At 42.9% G+C, this 15,645-nt stretch overlaps 1 protein-coding gene across 6 annotated transcripts in view; it reads right to left on the reverse strand.

Annotated features, from left to right (window-relative positions):
- Positions 1 to 13,077: 13,077 nt before the first annotated feature.
- The window catches only part of TRAPPC8 (trafficking protein particle complex subunit 8), a 99,574-nt gene continuing 97,006 nt past the window's right edge, over positions 13,078 to 15,645 (reverse strand). For all 6 annotated transcript variants that reach the window (XM_037004739.2, XM_037004735.2, XM_037004734.2 and 3 more), the window contains one exon: positions 13,078 to 15,321. In XM_037004739.2, the coding sequence (XP_036860634.2) occupies positions 15,087 to 15,321 (235 nt within the window). In that variant the 3' untranslated portion in view covers positions 13,078 to 15,086. The remainder of the gene's footprint in view (positions 15,322 to 15,645) is intronic.

Raw genomic sequence — 15,645 nt, forward strand, 5'->3', positions numbered from 1 at the left:
GGAGATGATCATGTGGTTTTTGTCCTTCTTTTTGTTGATGTGGTGGATGATGTTGATGGACTTTCGAATGTTGTCCCATCCTTGCATCCCTGGGATGAATCCCACTTGGTCATGGTGTACGAGCCTTTTGATGTATTTTTGAGTTTGGTTTGCTAATATTTTGTTGAGTATTTTTGCATCTACGTTCATCAGGGATATTGGTGTGTAATTTTCTTTTTTGGTGGGGTCTTTGCCTGGTTTTGGTATTAGGGTGATGTTGGCTTCATAGAATGAGTTTGGGAGTATCCCCTCCTCTTCTATTTCGGAAAGCTTTAAGGAGAATAGTTATTATGTCTTCCCTGTATGTCTGATAAAATTCCGAGGTGAATCCATCTGGCCCGGGGGTTTTGTTCTTTGGTAGTTTTTTGATTACCGCTTCAATTTCGTTGCTGGTAATTGGTCTGTTTAGATTTTCTGTTTCTTTCTGGGTCAGTCTTGGAAGGTTGTATTTTTCTAGGAATTTGTTCATTTCTCCTAGGTATCCCAGCTTGTTAGCATATAGGTTTTCATAGTACTCTCTAATAATTCTTTGTATTTCTGTGGGTTCCGTCGTGATTTTTCCTTTCTTGTTTCTGATACTGTTGATTTGTGTTGACTCTCTTTTCCTTTAAATAAGTCTGGCTAGAGGCTTATCTATTTTGTTTATTTTCTCAAAGAACCAGCTATTGGTTTAATTGATTTTTGCTATTGTTTTATTCTTCTCAATTTTATTTATTTCTTCTCTGATCTTTCTTATGTCCCTCCTTCTGCTGACCTTAGGCCTCATTTGTTCTTCTTTCTCCAATTTCGGTAATTGTGACATTAGACCATTCATTTGGGATTGTTCTTCCTTTTTTAAATATGCCTGGATTGCTATATACTTTCCTCTTAAGCCTGCTTTTGCTGTGTCCCACAGTAGTTGGGGCTTTGTGTTGTTGTTGTCGTTTGTTTCCATATATTGCTGGATCTCCATTTTGATTTTCTCATTGATCCATTGATTATTTAGGAGCGTGTTGTTAAGCCTCCATGTGTTTGTGAGCCTTTTTGCTTTCTTTGTACAGTTTATTTTTAGTTTTATGCCTTTGTGGTCTGAAAAGTTGGTTGGTAGGATTTCAATCTTTTGGAATTTACTGAGGCTCTTTTTGTGAACTAGTATGTGGTCTATTCTGGAGAATGTTCCATGTGCACTTGAGAAGAATGTGTATTCTGTTGCTTTTGGATGTAGAGTTCTGTAGATGTCTATTAGGTCCATCTGTTCTAGTGTGTTGTTCCGTGCCTCTGTGTCCTTACTTATTTTCTGTCTGGTGGATCTGTCCTTTGGAGTGAGTGGTGTGTTGAAGTCTCCTAGAATGAATGCATTGCATCCTATTTCCTCTTTTAGTTCTGTTAGTATTTGTTTCAGGTATGTTGGTGCTCCTGTATTGGGTGCATATATATTTATAATGGTTATATCCTCTTGTTGGACTGAGCCCTTTATCATTATGTAATGTCCTTCTTTGTCTTTTGTTAGTTTCTTTATTTTGAAGTCTGTTTTGTCTGATACCAGAATTGCAACACCTGCTTTCTTCTCTCTGTTGTTTGCATGAAATATCTTTTTCCATCCCTTGACTTTAAGTCTGTGCATGTCTTTGGGTTTGAGGTGAGTCTCTTGTAAGCAGCATATGGATGGGTCTTGCTTTTTTATCCATTCTATTACTCTGTGTCTTTTGATTGGTGCATTCAGTCCATTTACATTTAAGGTGATTATTGGAAGGTATGTACTTATTGCCATTGCAGGCTTTAAGTTTGTGGTTACCAAGGTTCAGGGTTAGCTTCTTTACTATCTTACTGTCTAACTTAACTTGCTTGTTGAGCTATTATAAACACGGTCTGATGATTCTTTATTTCTCTCCCTTCTTATTCCTCCTCCTCCCTTCTTCATATTTTGGGTGTTTTGTTCTGTGCTCTTTTTAGGAGTGCTCCCATCTAGAGCAGTCCCTGTCGGATGCCCTGTATAGGTGGTGTGTGGGAGGCAAATTCCCTCAACTTTTGCTTGTCTGGGAATTGTTTAATCCCTCCTTCATATTTAAATGATATTCGTGCTGGATATAGTAGTCTTGGTTCAAGGCCCTTCTGTTTCATTGCATTAAGTATATCATGCCATTCTCTTCTGGCCTGTAGGGTTTCTGTTGAGAAGTCTGATGATAGCCTGATGGGTTTTCCTTTGTAAGTAACCTTTTTTTTCTCTCTGGCTGCCTTTAATACTTTGTTGTTGTCTTTGATCTTTGCCATTTTAATCATAATGTGTCTTGGTGTTGCCCTCCTTGGATCCCTTGTCATGGGAGTTTTGTGTACCTCTGTGGTCTGAGAGGCCATTTCTTTCCCTAGTTTGGGGTAGTTTTTGGCAATTATTTCTTCAAAGACACTTTCTATCCCTTTTTGTCTCTCTTCTTCTTCTGGTACCCCTATAATGTGGATATTGTTCCATTTCGATTGATCACTCAGCTCTCTAAGAATTCTTTCATTCCTGGAGATCCTTTTATCTCTCTCTGCATCAGCTTCTTTGCATTCCTGTTCTCTGTTTTCTAGTCCATTAATGGTTTCTTGCATCTCGTCCATTCTGTTTTGAAGTCCGTCCAGAGCTTGTTTTATTTCTGTATTCTACTTCCTTAGTTCTTGCATATTTCTCTGCAAGTCCGTCAGCATGGTTCTGACTTTTGTTTTGAATTCTTTTTCAGGAAGACTGGTTAAATCTATCTCCCCAGGTTCCTTCTCAGGGGATGATGTAACAGATGCTGAAGCTGTCTGCGTTAGTCTTGTCTGGGTCATATTTTTTTGCCTTTTCATGTTGACAGGTGCTATTCACTGTCAGCTGGGAGGGCCAAACTTTTCACTTGCTACTGGCCTTTCTTTACTGGGACAACTGCAACCCCTAGTGGCTTTTGTTGGGTAATTGCGTGTAGACTGGGTCTTAGTGTCTTGCCAGGCTGGTATGGAGGAATCTCCCTTTCTGAGGGCATGATCTGCCTTAGGCTGCTTCTCTGCTTTCACAGCGCCTGGAGGGGTAATGGACGGGGGGGGGGGGGCTGTTTGGCTGTTTACCTCTGTGAGGGCTCTCAGAGCTGTTGCCCAGGGGGTTAATGTGCCCAGTTTTCCCTGTAATTTCTAGCCACTGGGCTGTGACCTGTGTTGTTTCTGTCCAGCTGTTACGTCCCTGTCCCTTTAAGACTTTCAAAAAGCACTCACTTTTCTTTGTCACAGGGGTATCAGCTTTGGAACCCGCTCAGAGGTCTTGCTGCCCTGTTTCCCTAGTTTCCAGCCCTCCACGCATGCACTGTGTCTGTGCTCTGGTGCGGGTGGCTGGGGCTGGGTGTTTTGCAGTCCTGGGCTCCCTCTCCCTTGTGCCAGGAGCTGGGGGGAGGCATGCTTGGGTCCCGCCGGGCCGGAGGTTTTATGTTACCCCTTTCACCAGGCGCTGGGCTCTCGCATGTGTGGATGTAGTCTGGCTATTGTCCTGTGTCTTCTGGTCTCTCTTTTAGGATTAGTTGTATTTGTTGTATTTTTCAAAAATATATATGTTTTTGGGAGGAGATTCCCACTGTCCTACTCACGCTGCCATGTTGGCTCAGCCTCCCGTCTCCTGTGTTTTTTTTATAGACAATTTTTTATTAAGTTATTGACATACACTCTCATGAAGGTTCACATGAAAAACAATGTGGTTACTACATTCACCCATAATATTGAGTACCCCCCCTGTACCCCAATGTATTCACTGTCCATCAGTGTATTAAGATGCTCTAGAGTCACTACTTGTCTTCTCTGTGTTATACTGCCTTCCCCGTGCCCCCCGCTACATTATGTGTGCTAATCATAATGCCCCTTTTTCCCCCTTCTCTCTCCCTTCTCATCCACCCTCCCCAGTCCCTTTCCCTTTGGTAATTCCCTTTGGTAATTGTTATTCTATTCTTGGGTTCTGTGAGTTTGCTGCTGTTTTGGCTCTTCAGTTTTTCCTTTTATGGTCCACAGATGGGTGAAATCATTTGATATTTGTCTTTCTCCTCCTGGCTTATTTCACTGGGCATTAATATCCTCCAGCTCCATCCATCTTGTTGAAAATGGTAGGATTTGTTTCTTATGGCTAAATAGTATTCCACTGTGTATGTGTACATCTTCTTTAATCCATTCATCTACTGATGGACACTTAGGTTGCTTCCATTTCTTGGCTATTGTAAATAGTGCTACGATAAACATAGGGGTGCATATGTCTTTTTGAATCTGGGATCCTGCATTCTTAGGGTAAATTCCTAGGAGTGGAATTCCTGGGTCAAATGGTGTTTCTATTTTTAGTTTTTTGAGGTTGAACTAGCTTACATTCCCACTAGCAGTGTAGGAGGGTTCCCCTTTCTCCGCATCTTTACCAGCATTTGTTGTTCCTAGTCTTTTCTATGTTGTCCATCCTAACTGGTATGAGGTGATATCTCATTGTGGTTTTAATTTTCATTTCCCTGATAATTAGTGATGTAGAGCATCTATCTTTTCATGTGCCTGTTGGCCATCTGAATTTCTTCTTTGGAGAAGTGTCTATTCAGATCCTCCGCCCATTTTTTAATAGGTTATTTGCTCTTTGGGTGTTGAGGCGTGTGAGTTCTTTATATATTTTGGATATTTCCATTGACAGATATGTCATTTACAAATATATTCTCCCATACTGTAGGATGCCTTTTTGTTCCGCTGATGGTGTCCTTTGCTGTACAGAAGCTTTTTAGCATGATGTAGTTCCATTTGTTCATTTTTTGTTTGTTTCCCTCACCTGAGTAGATGCGTTCAAGAAAAAGTTGCTCATGTTTATATTCAAGAGATTTTTGCGTATGTTTTCTTCTAAGAGTTTTATGGTTTCATGACTTACATTCATGTCTTTGATTCATTTTGAGTTTACTTTTGTGTATGGGGTTAGTCAGTAATCTTCATTCTCTTGCATATAATATCCAGTTTTGCCAACACCAGCTGTTGAAGAGGCTGTCATTTCCCCATTGTATATCCATGGCTCCTTTATCATATATTAATTGACCATATATGCTTGGGTTTATATCTGGGCTCTCTATAGTCTGTTCCATTTCATTGGTCTATGGGTGTGTTCTTGTGCCAGTACCAAATTGTCTTGATTACTGTGGCTTTGTAGTAGAGCTTGAAGTTGGAGAGTGTAATCCCCCTCCTGCTTTATTCTTCCTTCTCAGGATTGCATTGGCTATTCGGGGTCTCTGGCCTTTTGTTTTAGACCATCCAGAACGTCTGTACCATGAACAAGAAGCTAGTGTCCAGGATAACAAAGCTAATGCCTCCCTCTGCAGAGAGGGTCAGGCAGTCATGCTTACAGTCCATTATAAAAGTTATCTCAAACATTCTGTCAATAGCAGTTTGAATCTACCTGGTTCCACAACCAACCAGTGACAGCCCATGGAAACAAATGGACCAGTGAAGACTAGACTTTATATTTTTACTTAAATGGCAAAATGTAGCCATTTGGGCAATTGTACTGTTTTTAAAACAGGCTGTAGTTTGTTTTGTTAACAGCAAGCCTTCAGTTTATTCTTGTTTAAAGGCTACAGCTTGGTATCAGCAGTGTCTTGGGGCCTTAAGGAAGCACCTGGGTTGGGACACAGCTGCGTGGGAGAAGCTGCAGCCAAACAGAAACCTGCTGATTGCCCAGCAGCCAGAGGCAGCCCCCAAAGCCAGGGCAGCAGCTGTCCGGACAAGCACGGCCAGGATGGACTCGCTGTGAGGTATGCGTCCTTGAGGACAGTGGAGGGAACCTGGTCAAAAACTAGACTTTAGAAGGATGTGTCTGGGAGATGGAGAACTTAGGGGATAACTGGTTTATGACAGAATGTTGAACTCAGCCAAATTACCTGCTGCATTAAAAACTGGGCATAAATAATAAAACATGTCACACCAAACCAGCCTGCCTCCATAAAGGTGTAAGGTTAACCCATTCACTGAACAAGTAATTTGGAACATATAGTCTATGGCCAGCACTGTGCTAGGATCCAGAGGTAGGATGGTGAACAAGACACATGCCCTCAAGAACCTTAATGCTTAGAGGTAACAACACACCTTAGATAAGATTAGTTTCTTTCTTTTTCACAAAATCCTGGTAGAGTCCCAGGCTGCTATACAACCCTGCCTCCACCAGGACCATGGCTTCTACTGACCAGTGCTCCATTCTCCATGCATGGCTTCCACCTCGCAGCTGAAGATGGTTCTCCTGTTCCAGCCATGTCGTCTGTGCGTCCTGGCCTTCAGCAAGACACAAGGACAGAAGGAAGGCGGACCCCTCCCTTTAAGGATACTTCCCATAAGTTGCACATAATATTTCCGATTACATGCCATAGGATGGTCACATCTACTTCCTGGAGCGTCCCTTATTCTTACAAGCCATGTGTCAGCTAGATCTGTAGGGCTATCCTGTGTGAAAAGGGGGGAAAGGATTGTGGGATGACCAGCCATCTCCCCCGGGGCATACACCCATACAATACACCACAGGCAACAGATATAAATTTGTGATGGATCATCATATTCAAAATGATGGATCTAACTTAGATTTAAAAATAATTATAACTGAAAAATGTGTTTGTGAAAAGTATACAGTTCTAAATTCTTATATGGCAGGCTTAAATTTACATTTTAAAATAATAATAAGCAGATAAGTGTTTGTGCGAAACAGCCACCTCCAAGTTCCTAAGAATATAGAAATTATTACATTAATTATTTTACATAATTATTACACTAAGCAATAATCATTCCAAAGAAAAAAATCTCACAGTGAGGCAGAGTGGAATCAAAAGATTCAGAAGCAACTTCTACAGGTATTGATTTTGGTTAGCTAAAATGGAAAAGGCTAAAATTATTCTCATATGTAATCCTCAATCATAAGGAAAATCACTGAAACACAGTATTATTGAACATACACAACCCTCTCTCCATGAACTTCTTGCTCAGTTGGTCGAGGATCCCATTTCTTTTAAAGATGAATTTAGAAAATTTTAAAATACTACAAGGGAAAAAGAACAAGAAAATTTATCTAAATAATCTTGCCACAGAGCAGAGCACGTGACCTAAGAGAGCCACATTAGAAAAGGAGACAGTGAAGCAATCCCCTCCACATGACAAGAACAGAGAGAGACCTAAAACCATGAGGACGAGATGCTGAGAATATCCTGAAAAAGTGGGAAATAAAACGATTCCCAGGGTACAAACAAAATCTCTATTGGAAGCAGCACAAAAAATGAGACATACATTGCTGGAAAATACAGGAACACAGAGAACAGGTTGAAAAAACAGAGAGAAAGGAAATGGAAATGATAAGAGTGCACAAGTTCCCGGGGGGAGTGGGGGCGCACGAGTTCCGGAGAAGAGCAGCATCAAAGACTCTGACAGGTCGGGTTGGTTGCAGCACTTCTTGGGAACGGCCAACACGCAGTAATGACTGCACAGGGAAAACTAAGTCGTTCGGTATGAACGATATGGATTGGTAGAATGGGGACTCCTTCTGTTTCCATTTTCCCTGATGTCCCATATTCCAAGAATAAAAAGGCAGAAGGCCTCCTGACAAGGTGAGGTGCTGCACGACCTCGCAGGTTCATCCAGGAGACGGTCCGTTCAGCCCAGGTGTGAGAAGGGCTCTGTCTAGACGCCCGGAGAGCTTCCAGGGACGAGGGATGAGCCGAGGGTCAGGGCCATGGACGGGGCAGCCTCAGGTGGAGGAAGGAAAGTGGCTGCATGGGGCACAGCCTGCACTTGCCGACTGGGACACACTTTATAAAGCTGCCCAGGTGGCTGAATCAGAAGCTCTTGTGCCCCCCGCAGCCTGGCCCTGCTGCTTCAGGTCATCTCGCCCTGTAACAGCCCAGCTCTCCAGGAGCACGGCTGCCACAGGAGGCCGCTCGCTGGCATGATCACGAATGTGCTGGACACCACGTGTCCCGAGCGCTTTAAAGCCCATTATCTCACTCAGACACACCAGAGGACAGTCTTGTGGTTGCAAGGAAGCAAAGAGGTTAAGAGGTTTGTCCACACCCAACAAATAGGGGCAGAGGAATTCTGACCCACATCTTTTATCAGAGGTTTTAACAATTTTCCATTTCAGCCTCCATTGCAGATTGCACTATGACACAGTAAATGACTTTCAGATCAGTAAAACATTACGTGTTACAATATTGTTTCAAGAAAACCCATCCACCTTGATCCTCTGGATGAGGTAACAACCACTGGAGGGAGCAACCTTTTTAATTGTATTTTCCTGGTTAATATCTTTAGTACCTTAGGTTGGTACATCATCATTAACTTGCCTGATTCTAATTTCCAGAAGAAGAAAAATAGTAAGCTCCACTAAGTGCTACCTCATAAAACGTTAATTTCCACATTTTAAAGCAAGTTCTCAGGACGGTGCTGAGGCGGACTGCACCCTGGCGCCCTCTGGTGGACGGAGCTGAGTCTGGGCATCACTTGCTAGGGTTTCGCGAAACCAGCTGCAGCCAGGAAGCAAAGCGGCAAGTCTTCCTATGCAACGTCCTCCCCCTTTTCCTCTCCTTATCCTGTAGTCTTGCCCAGCTCCCCAGAGGTGCCGATAGTACCACTGGTTAAGGCTAATACAAATATGCTTACAGGGACAGGTGTTTGTTTTCAGTAACAGCCACACCGGTTCACTTCCATACTGTTTGGCAGCATCACTCTAGGATTCAGACTCACAGGCGCAGGACACCTGCTACTCACACACAGCCCGTCATGACCACACCACTGGTCGTGAGGGCTGCTCTGGCTGGAGGAGCAGGTGCCCTCTGCCCAGAAGGCGAAGATGCTTAGGAAATCCCCAGAATGCACACAAGTAGTAAAGAAGCCACCTCAGTTATTCTTTAATTCTGTACTTCTTTTATTTGTTTGGTCTAGGAACTCTTTTTCACTTACTACCCATTAACATCCTTTCAGTGAATAGGATTAACATCTTTGGGAAATACTATTTTATAGTATTTTGCTTAAAGACATACATCTTAATTACACTCTTATCAAAAGAGGCAATATCTTGGTATATCTGTACTTTTTACAACTTAAGCTGTAATCAAATGTTACATTGAGTATAATTTACTTTAATGTAGTTCACCAAAGATAGTGTGATACATAAGTTAAGGTAGTTTTAACCACCTAGGAGTAGTTAAGAAACACTTTTAGCACCTAATCCAGGGGTGGTTATTTAGCCTTTGAAAGACTCTGCTCAGTCCATAAACCAGAAGAGGCACCAAAGCCTTTCAAGAATCAGCTGTCTAATTAGTACTGACAAGTTTGTTAATCAACACAGAGGTGACCCAAGCCGTGTTCAAGACATGTGTACTGGCCAGAGACAGTGTGCAAGCTCCCCACACTTGCATAGAGAGAGCTTGAGAATCCAGTCAGGCCTACACCCATTGGAGGCATTCCTGGCCCAGGGTTAGAATTCAGTCCTGCGTTCAGCAGGACGAGTCTGTCACCTGACTCCAACCTGAATCTTGCCACCGATCCGCACATTTGATCTGGGTATTTCCCCCAAAAGGCAGGGAATTAGGCTTCCCAAGCATCTAAGGATGCTTTATGAGCAGCATCTGTATGTGCAGACCTCACTGTGGCACCCTGCCAGGCAAGCAGCCTGAAAGGAGCACTGAGGCGACTCTCAACGCACACCCCGGTGCCTGGGCATCTGCTGTCCTATTCTAAGTGTTAACAGCACCCCTATCACTCTCAAAACACCTTATTTTGGGTGGAAACTTAAACATGGTCATCCTGTCTACAGCTCTGATCCGCCCACACCTAGTGGAGACAACAAATACCTGCCAAAGCATCCAGATCGTCGGGACGGCAGAACTGATACCACCAAAAGCTGGTAAGAATTAAGATGTATCATCAGTGTCTGAGAAATAAATGGACAGGTCAGCTGGGATCACACACTGAGTTCCAGCCTAAACGTACTACTGAACAAATGGACTACTTGTAAACCCATTTTTATCTCAACACCTTTAAGTAGAAAATTATAATCTTTGAACAAATCGTGGCAATTTAGGAATGTACGTTTAAAACACTGGCCTAGCAACCTAGAACTTTCAAAGAAAAGTGATGTCTCTGTGATGTGCTTGAAACTTGATAGGAACAAACCACAGAAACCTTAGGCTCCCGGGGAATGTCTCCCAAAGTGTAGTGTTCAGGTCCCCTCCTCGGAATCCAGGCTTGTTAAAACCCCAAGATTTTAAAACAATGAAAACAAACAAGAACACAAACATCCCCAACAACAGAAACAAGATTCCTCACTCAAACCAGACCAACAAAATCGGTCTAGTCAGACAGACCAAATGTGGGAGAAGACAACTTCGGAACTCGTTTTTAGCAGCTGCCCCAGTGATTACACACACAGTACTGAGGATTACTGCCCTGTGGGGTCCCAAAGGCTGGAAGATTCCCTAAAACACCTAAGCTCCTGGCTAATGATAGTGCAGATGTCAGAACACTAACCTTACCATGGTCTCTGCCCATACCTAGGGGTGTGTTGAAGTATTTACACACATTACCCTGCGGGGGGAAAAAAGTGTTTAAAAGGATATAAAGTCTTCATGTTGCACAATTTACAAAAAATGGTGAAGTATGCAATACTTTTTACTGTAAATCCCATCAGCCCATTGATGAGTTTTGCAGAGTTATTAAAAGAACCAACCTATGCTACAATTAACAAAATGGAAATAATTCTAGCACGAATATTGGTTGGTATTTTTACTTTGAGGAGGAAGAGGAAAGTGAGGAGACATATTCACCTAGTCACCAGTGACACAAGCAACTTCTTTGTTCACCTGGATGACAGTTTCTGGAACCTGGAGAAACATTCTGTGATGTAACAGCCAGAGGTATGCAACATGTGTAAGTTAATCTGCATTATTAACATTTCCCATCACTTGTTTAGGTGTAAATGAAAATCAATACATCAAGCCCTCCTGTGTAGCATCTGATGCCCCCGAGGCAAACACTCCCGCTATAGGAAATCTGGAGCTACTAGCGTGAGACAGCTGAATGAAGCACTGGGCAGAGCCGAGAGAAGCACCCCGCTACACGGTATTCCCACCACACCCATCAACGGACTTAACTTTGGGCGACGGGGAACAGTAAAATACTCAGTAAGTGAAAAATTTTCAGTATTTATTACCTTTACCTTTAGAACAACACTCACTTGTAAGTTGATGTGACTTAATTTTTCATTAGCAGCTGTTTTAAGAACTGGTTCACAGAATTCCTGAAAATGTAGTAACTGGCTCTCGCGATGGTGTGAGTGTGCTCCAGGACACCACTTGGACTATGCCTCTCCCTCTCACCCTCCAATTTCCTCATTGCGGGATTTCCTTTTGCAAACCCAAGGCCCTAAATTTCCGTAAGTGTTCCTAGATGGCCCTTCCTCTCCACTTGCCCCTCACACCCTGAAGTGCAGGGGAGGGAGGGACGCCACAGACCCACCTAAGATGCAACTCCGGTCTCAGCAAGAGTGGCTCTGTGCCCAGCTTTTGCCTCTCAAGTCTTTTTGAACCTGGAAAACGGGGTCTTTTGATCTGCCCTCACTTTTGTTCAGGTTCCCCAGAGGATTGCTGGGCTGCCTCCTGGATAAATCCGGGCAGCTGCCAAGGGCACCGGCCTTGGGCCAGCCTGCTTCCCACTGGGCTGAGCTTGGCTCTCCCAGGCCTCGGGGCCCAAGTTGGGCCTGTCCCCTCCTTCAGTCACAGCCTTGCTTCCAAACACCCTCCTCCCCTTCAACTGCACCAGGGCTTTGCAGACAAGTCCCGGACTTCCATCTCCCGGCCCAATACACCTTCTCTGGTTAAAAAGTTATTCTAAAACCAGACTTTCTAATCAACAGATACTAATGTTCTTCAAAAAAGTTCAGATTTTTTAATATACTACATCCTGGCGGAATGTTTACTGAATTAAGACACACTGTTCAAATGCAAAGAAGACTGATTTTTGCCTTTCACAAAAGCGCCCAATCCTCAGATGTGCCACCCAGCACAGCGTAATTCATTCAGGCAGGTAGGGAACTGAGAGCTGTTCAAGCTGGTAAACTAAATTCGATCACAGTTTAAAAATCAAATCAGAAACATGGGGTGGGAGGGATCCACATGACAAACTTTTCCAGAGGTGAGAAACTACAGCCCAGTAATCCCCCCAGGATCAAGCAAAGCGGTATCACCAAACAGGGCTGACCTTGAGCAGTTATAAAGGGGGCCAGGTTCTTCTGTCCCCTCCTGAAGGGCCCCCACCAGTAAGATGGCGAACTTCCGGCTTCTCTTCCAGGTCCTCGGTTCCCTGAAGAGCCACCTGAAGACCAATCACCTCTCTCCCCGCTCCCACTCCCAGCACCTCGCCAATAGCCACCAGCCCCATAGAAGTGACACCTCAATCAGCTCATGCCCCTTCCTATATAACCCAGCACCTTTCCCTAATAAAGCGGAATTCTCCGGTGAATTGCTGCTGTGTGTCGCTCCTTTCCTTTCACCTCCCACCACTTGCTCCTTCTGGTCCACCTTCCTGCACACCTCACTCCCTTCGAGGCATTGTTCTTGTGCCCCATGCCCTTGAAAGCTTTGCTCTTACAAGCTGCCTAACAGATCTCGTTATTTTAAAGTTCAATTAGGGTGTGCTATTAGCTACCTACAGGCATTTGCATTTTAACGGGGTCTCCTGGAAATCAGGCCCTGAGGGTATGGTCTTAAAGGAAAAGTTTCAGTTGAGATTGAAAGTTACTTGGGCTGCAGAAGTCTCCCAACACTATTCTTCCAAGTAGCCAATTTGTAGGGTCACTGTCCCTGGGAGGCATTTCCTGAGCTGCGTGCTGAATAGACCTGCTTCCTGCTCCCCCTGCGAGGTCCCAGGCAATGCCCCCATACCTTGCCTGCCTTCAAGATCCCAAGTACTTTCAGTGAGAGAGGAACGTTCTCTGCTTAGAGGGACTTCAGTTCGTCCTCACCCCGCCCCAGTGTCCTCCCCACCTCCACTCTCCACAAATGCTCGCAAGTAGATGCTTGACACAGCTGATTGGAATTTAATGTGAAATTTTCCGTTTACAGGTAACATGAAGTTAGTAGTATTCCGTGTTAGCTAAGAGCATGTGGCAGGTGTGGGCTTCGGCTGCTCTTCTTACTCATCTGTATACTTACCTGAAGAATGAATGGGAAGATTTATGAACAGACAGACACCCTTATCCTGGGACCACCTGGAAGTGAACTCAGTAGTTTTAATTGTCTGAAAACATCCTTGTTTCACTTCCATTTTTGAAAGTCAGCCCTGCTGAGTATAGAATTATGGATTAGCAATTCATTCCTTTCAATCCTTTGCAGATACACTAGTATCTTCTGACTTCCATTATTTTTGTTAAGTTTGCTATCAGTTCAGTTATTGTTACCATTCAAGGGACTTTTGTCTTCTCTATTCAAGACTGTTTCCCCTTTCAATTTCCAGCAGTTTCACTACAATCAATCTGGATATAGGTTTGTTTCTACTTATTTTGTCTGTGATTATTTACTGAACTACTTGAACCTATAACTTGATGTCCATTTAGGAAAATTCTTATATATTCTCTTCAAATACTGCTCTGCCTTCTCCTCTTTCTAGGACTCCAAATAAACATGTAAGATTGTCTCACTGGACCCAGTAGGTCCCTTACCGTCTTTGTCATTTTCCCATCCTTTTGACCTATACTTGTCTCAAAGCATGTCAAGTGCAAAGCTCTGCCCCTCAGCCGCTTCTTCCTGAGCGGGAGCTCCCAGGGCTAAGTAGTCCCAAATGATGGCTCCATCTTTCCAGATTTTCTTCTCCTGGATTTCAGTCCACTAATACCTGATTATATTCTCAACACTTTGCTTTTAGTGGGATTTTTTTCTTTTAATTCAGACTCCTCACTCTTCTTCAGCAGGAAGGCACAATCACCCCGTCTGCCACACCCAGTCTTTGGGTCTGCAAGGTGGCTGGCTGCTCACAGATCCAGTGAGCCCTGATCTTCCTTTCTCCCAGCCATAAAAAGACCAACTGGGCATAAGGCACATTTAAAGATAAAGCTCATCTGTTCATGTGAACAAGTCCACAAAGGACTCCAGGAACAAAGTCTGTATTTCACTTTTGATGAAATTTTCTCAGGAGATTGGTCTGGTACCTGCTGTAATAATGTGGTTGGTACTATTTTACGTAAGGAATATAAGTCCTCAGAATAAAAAGTGGCATTTAATAAATCTATACAGTGAATAGCATGTCTTTATTCTATTTACAGTACATTTGTTATAAATATAATACATTTTTGAAAAGCTTATTTTTAATTCACTTGAGTAGATTTATATTTTAAACAGATCAACTCAATTGCTAAAGTTCCATAATAAAGAATATGATAATTTAAATGACAAAAATCTCATATTGTGAAATAGTGCACTCTATGCAGTGATGAATGAGGAAAAAAAGTCAAACTCCTTTTGAAACCATATTCAAAGAATCAGAAAAAAATGTTGTTTTACAAAGCTATGTATAAGCCATAGGAACCACCAGATACTGAAGTATGAAGACTCTATAACCAAAGTTCAAACCTGATTTTAGAGAACTGTATGAAGCAAAACAGGAAAATTTGTATTTAACACTCTAGAGAAACTTCACAGTAAAGCTGGAATTTACAGACTAATGGCTTAACAGGAGCATTGCCAACAAGGCCTTTCCTTCCTCAAAATCATCTCCTGATATTCATATATCATCGATAAGTTGTAACAGCAGACTCAGACATAGGTTTTTAAGATGGGGCTTCATAAGGTGCATGGATATGTTGAAATTCTGTATTATGAGCACACAAATTATTACCAGGGTTTAAAGAAATACAAAAAAAGAATGTAAGTATTCTCAGTCCAACATGCTCTGTGTCCTCAACAAACTGACAAGTCCAAGGACTGTGCATTGATCTGACACCAGTATCTGTAACAAGGCAGGCCTTTCAAACACCGCTGCAAGGCCCACTCTGTGAACAAGCTGGCTCCTGTGCACTCCAACAAGTCTACAAGCTGTCACACATCATTGATGATGATCAGGGCAGGCATGGAGTTCTGCTGACTTGTTTCAAACACTGAAAATTGGTCCGATAACTTGGCAAACACCCTTGGTGTTCCAAGGTTATAAACACCTGTGTGGACAAAGCACGCTTTCAGCTGCAAACTGTGAATCTCCTGGCTTTTAAGCTGAAGTTTATACTGGGTTTGTCCAAGCCATGTAAACGATCCATGGATTTCCAATGCTTCTGGACTAAGGGAGGAGGAAAATATAAGTTGGAAGGTTTTTTCCTTTTTAAATTTTTTTCCGAAGTCCCAGTAACACATCCCTTTCATCCAGCAATTCTATTTCTAGAAATTATTTTATGAAGCCAAGTTTATTAGTAATAACAACTTAATGGCAACAGCTACTGTAATAGCCAACATTTACTAGCTGTTACTACATTGCAGGCACAATGCTGAGCATCTCATTCTATCTCACAGCAGCAGCTAGTAATGATGGAACCTGATTTCAAACCTGAGCTTTTAACTCCTTGGGAATCCACACATAAAAAAAAACGTGTATACAAGAATGCTC

Source organism: Manis javanica, chromosome 9 (assembly GCF_040802235.1).
Source record: "Manis javanica isolate MJ-LG chromosome 9, MJ_LKY, whole genome shotgun sequence".
NCBI classification, from domain to species: Eukaryota; Metazoa; Chordata; class Mammalia; order Pholidota; family Manidae; genus Manis; species Manis javanica.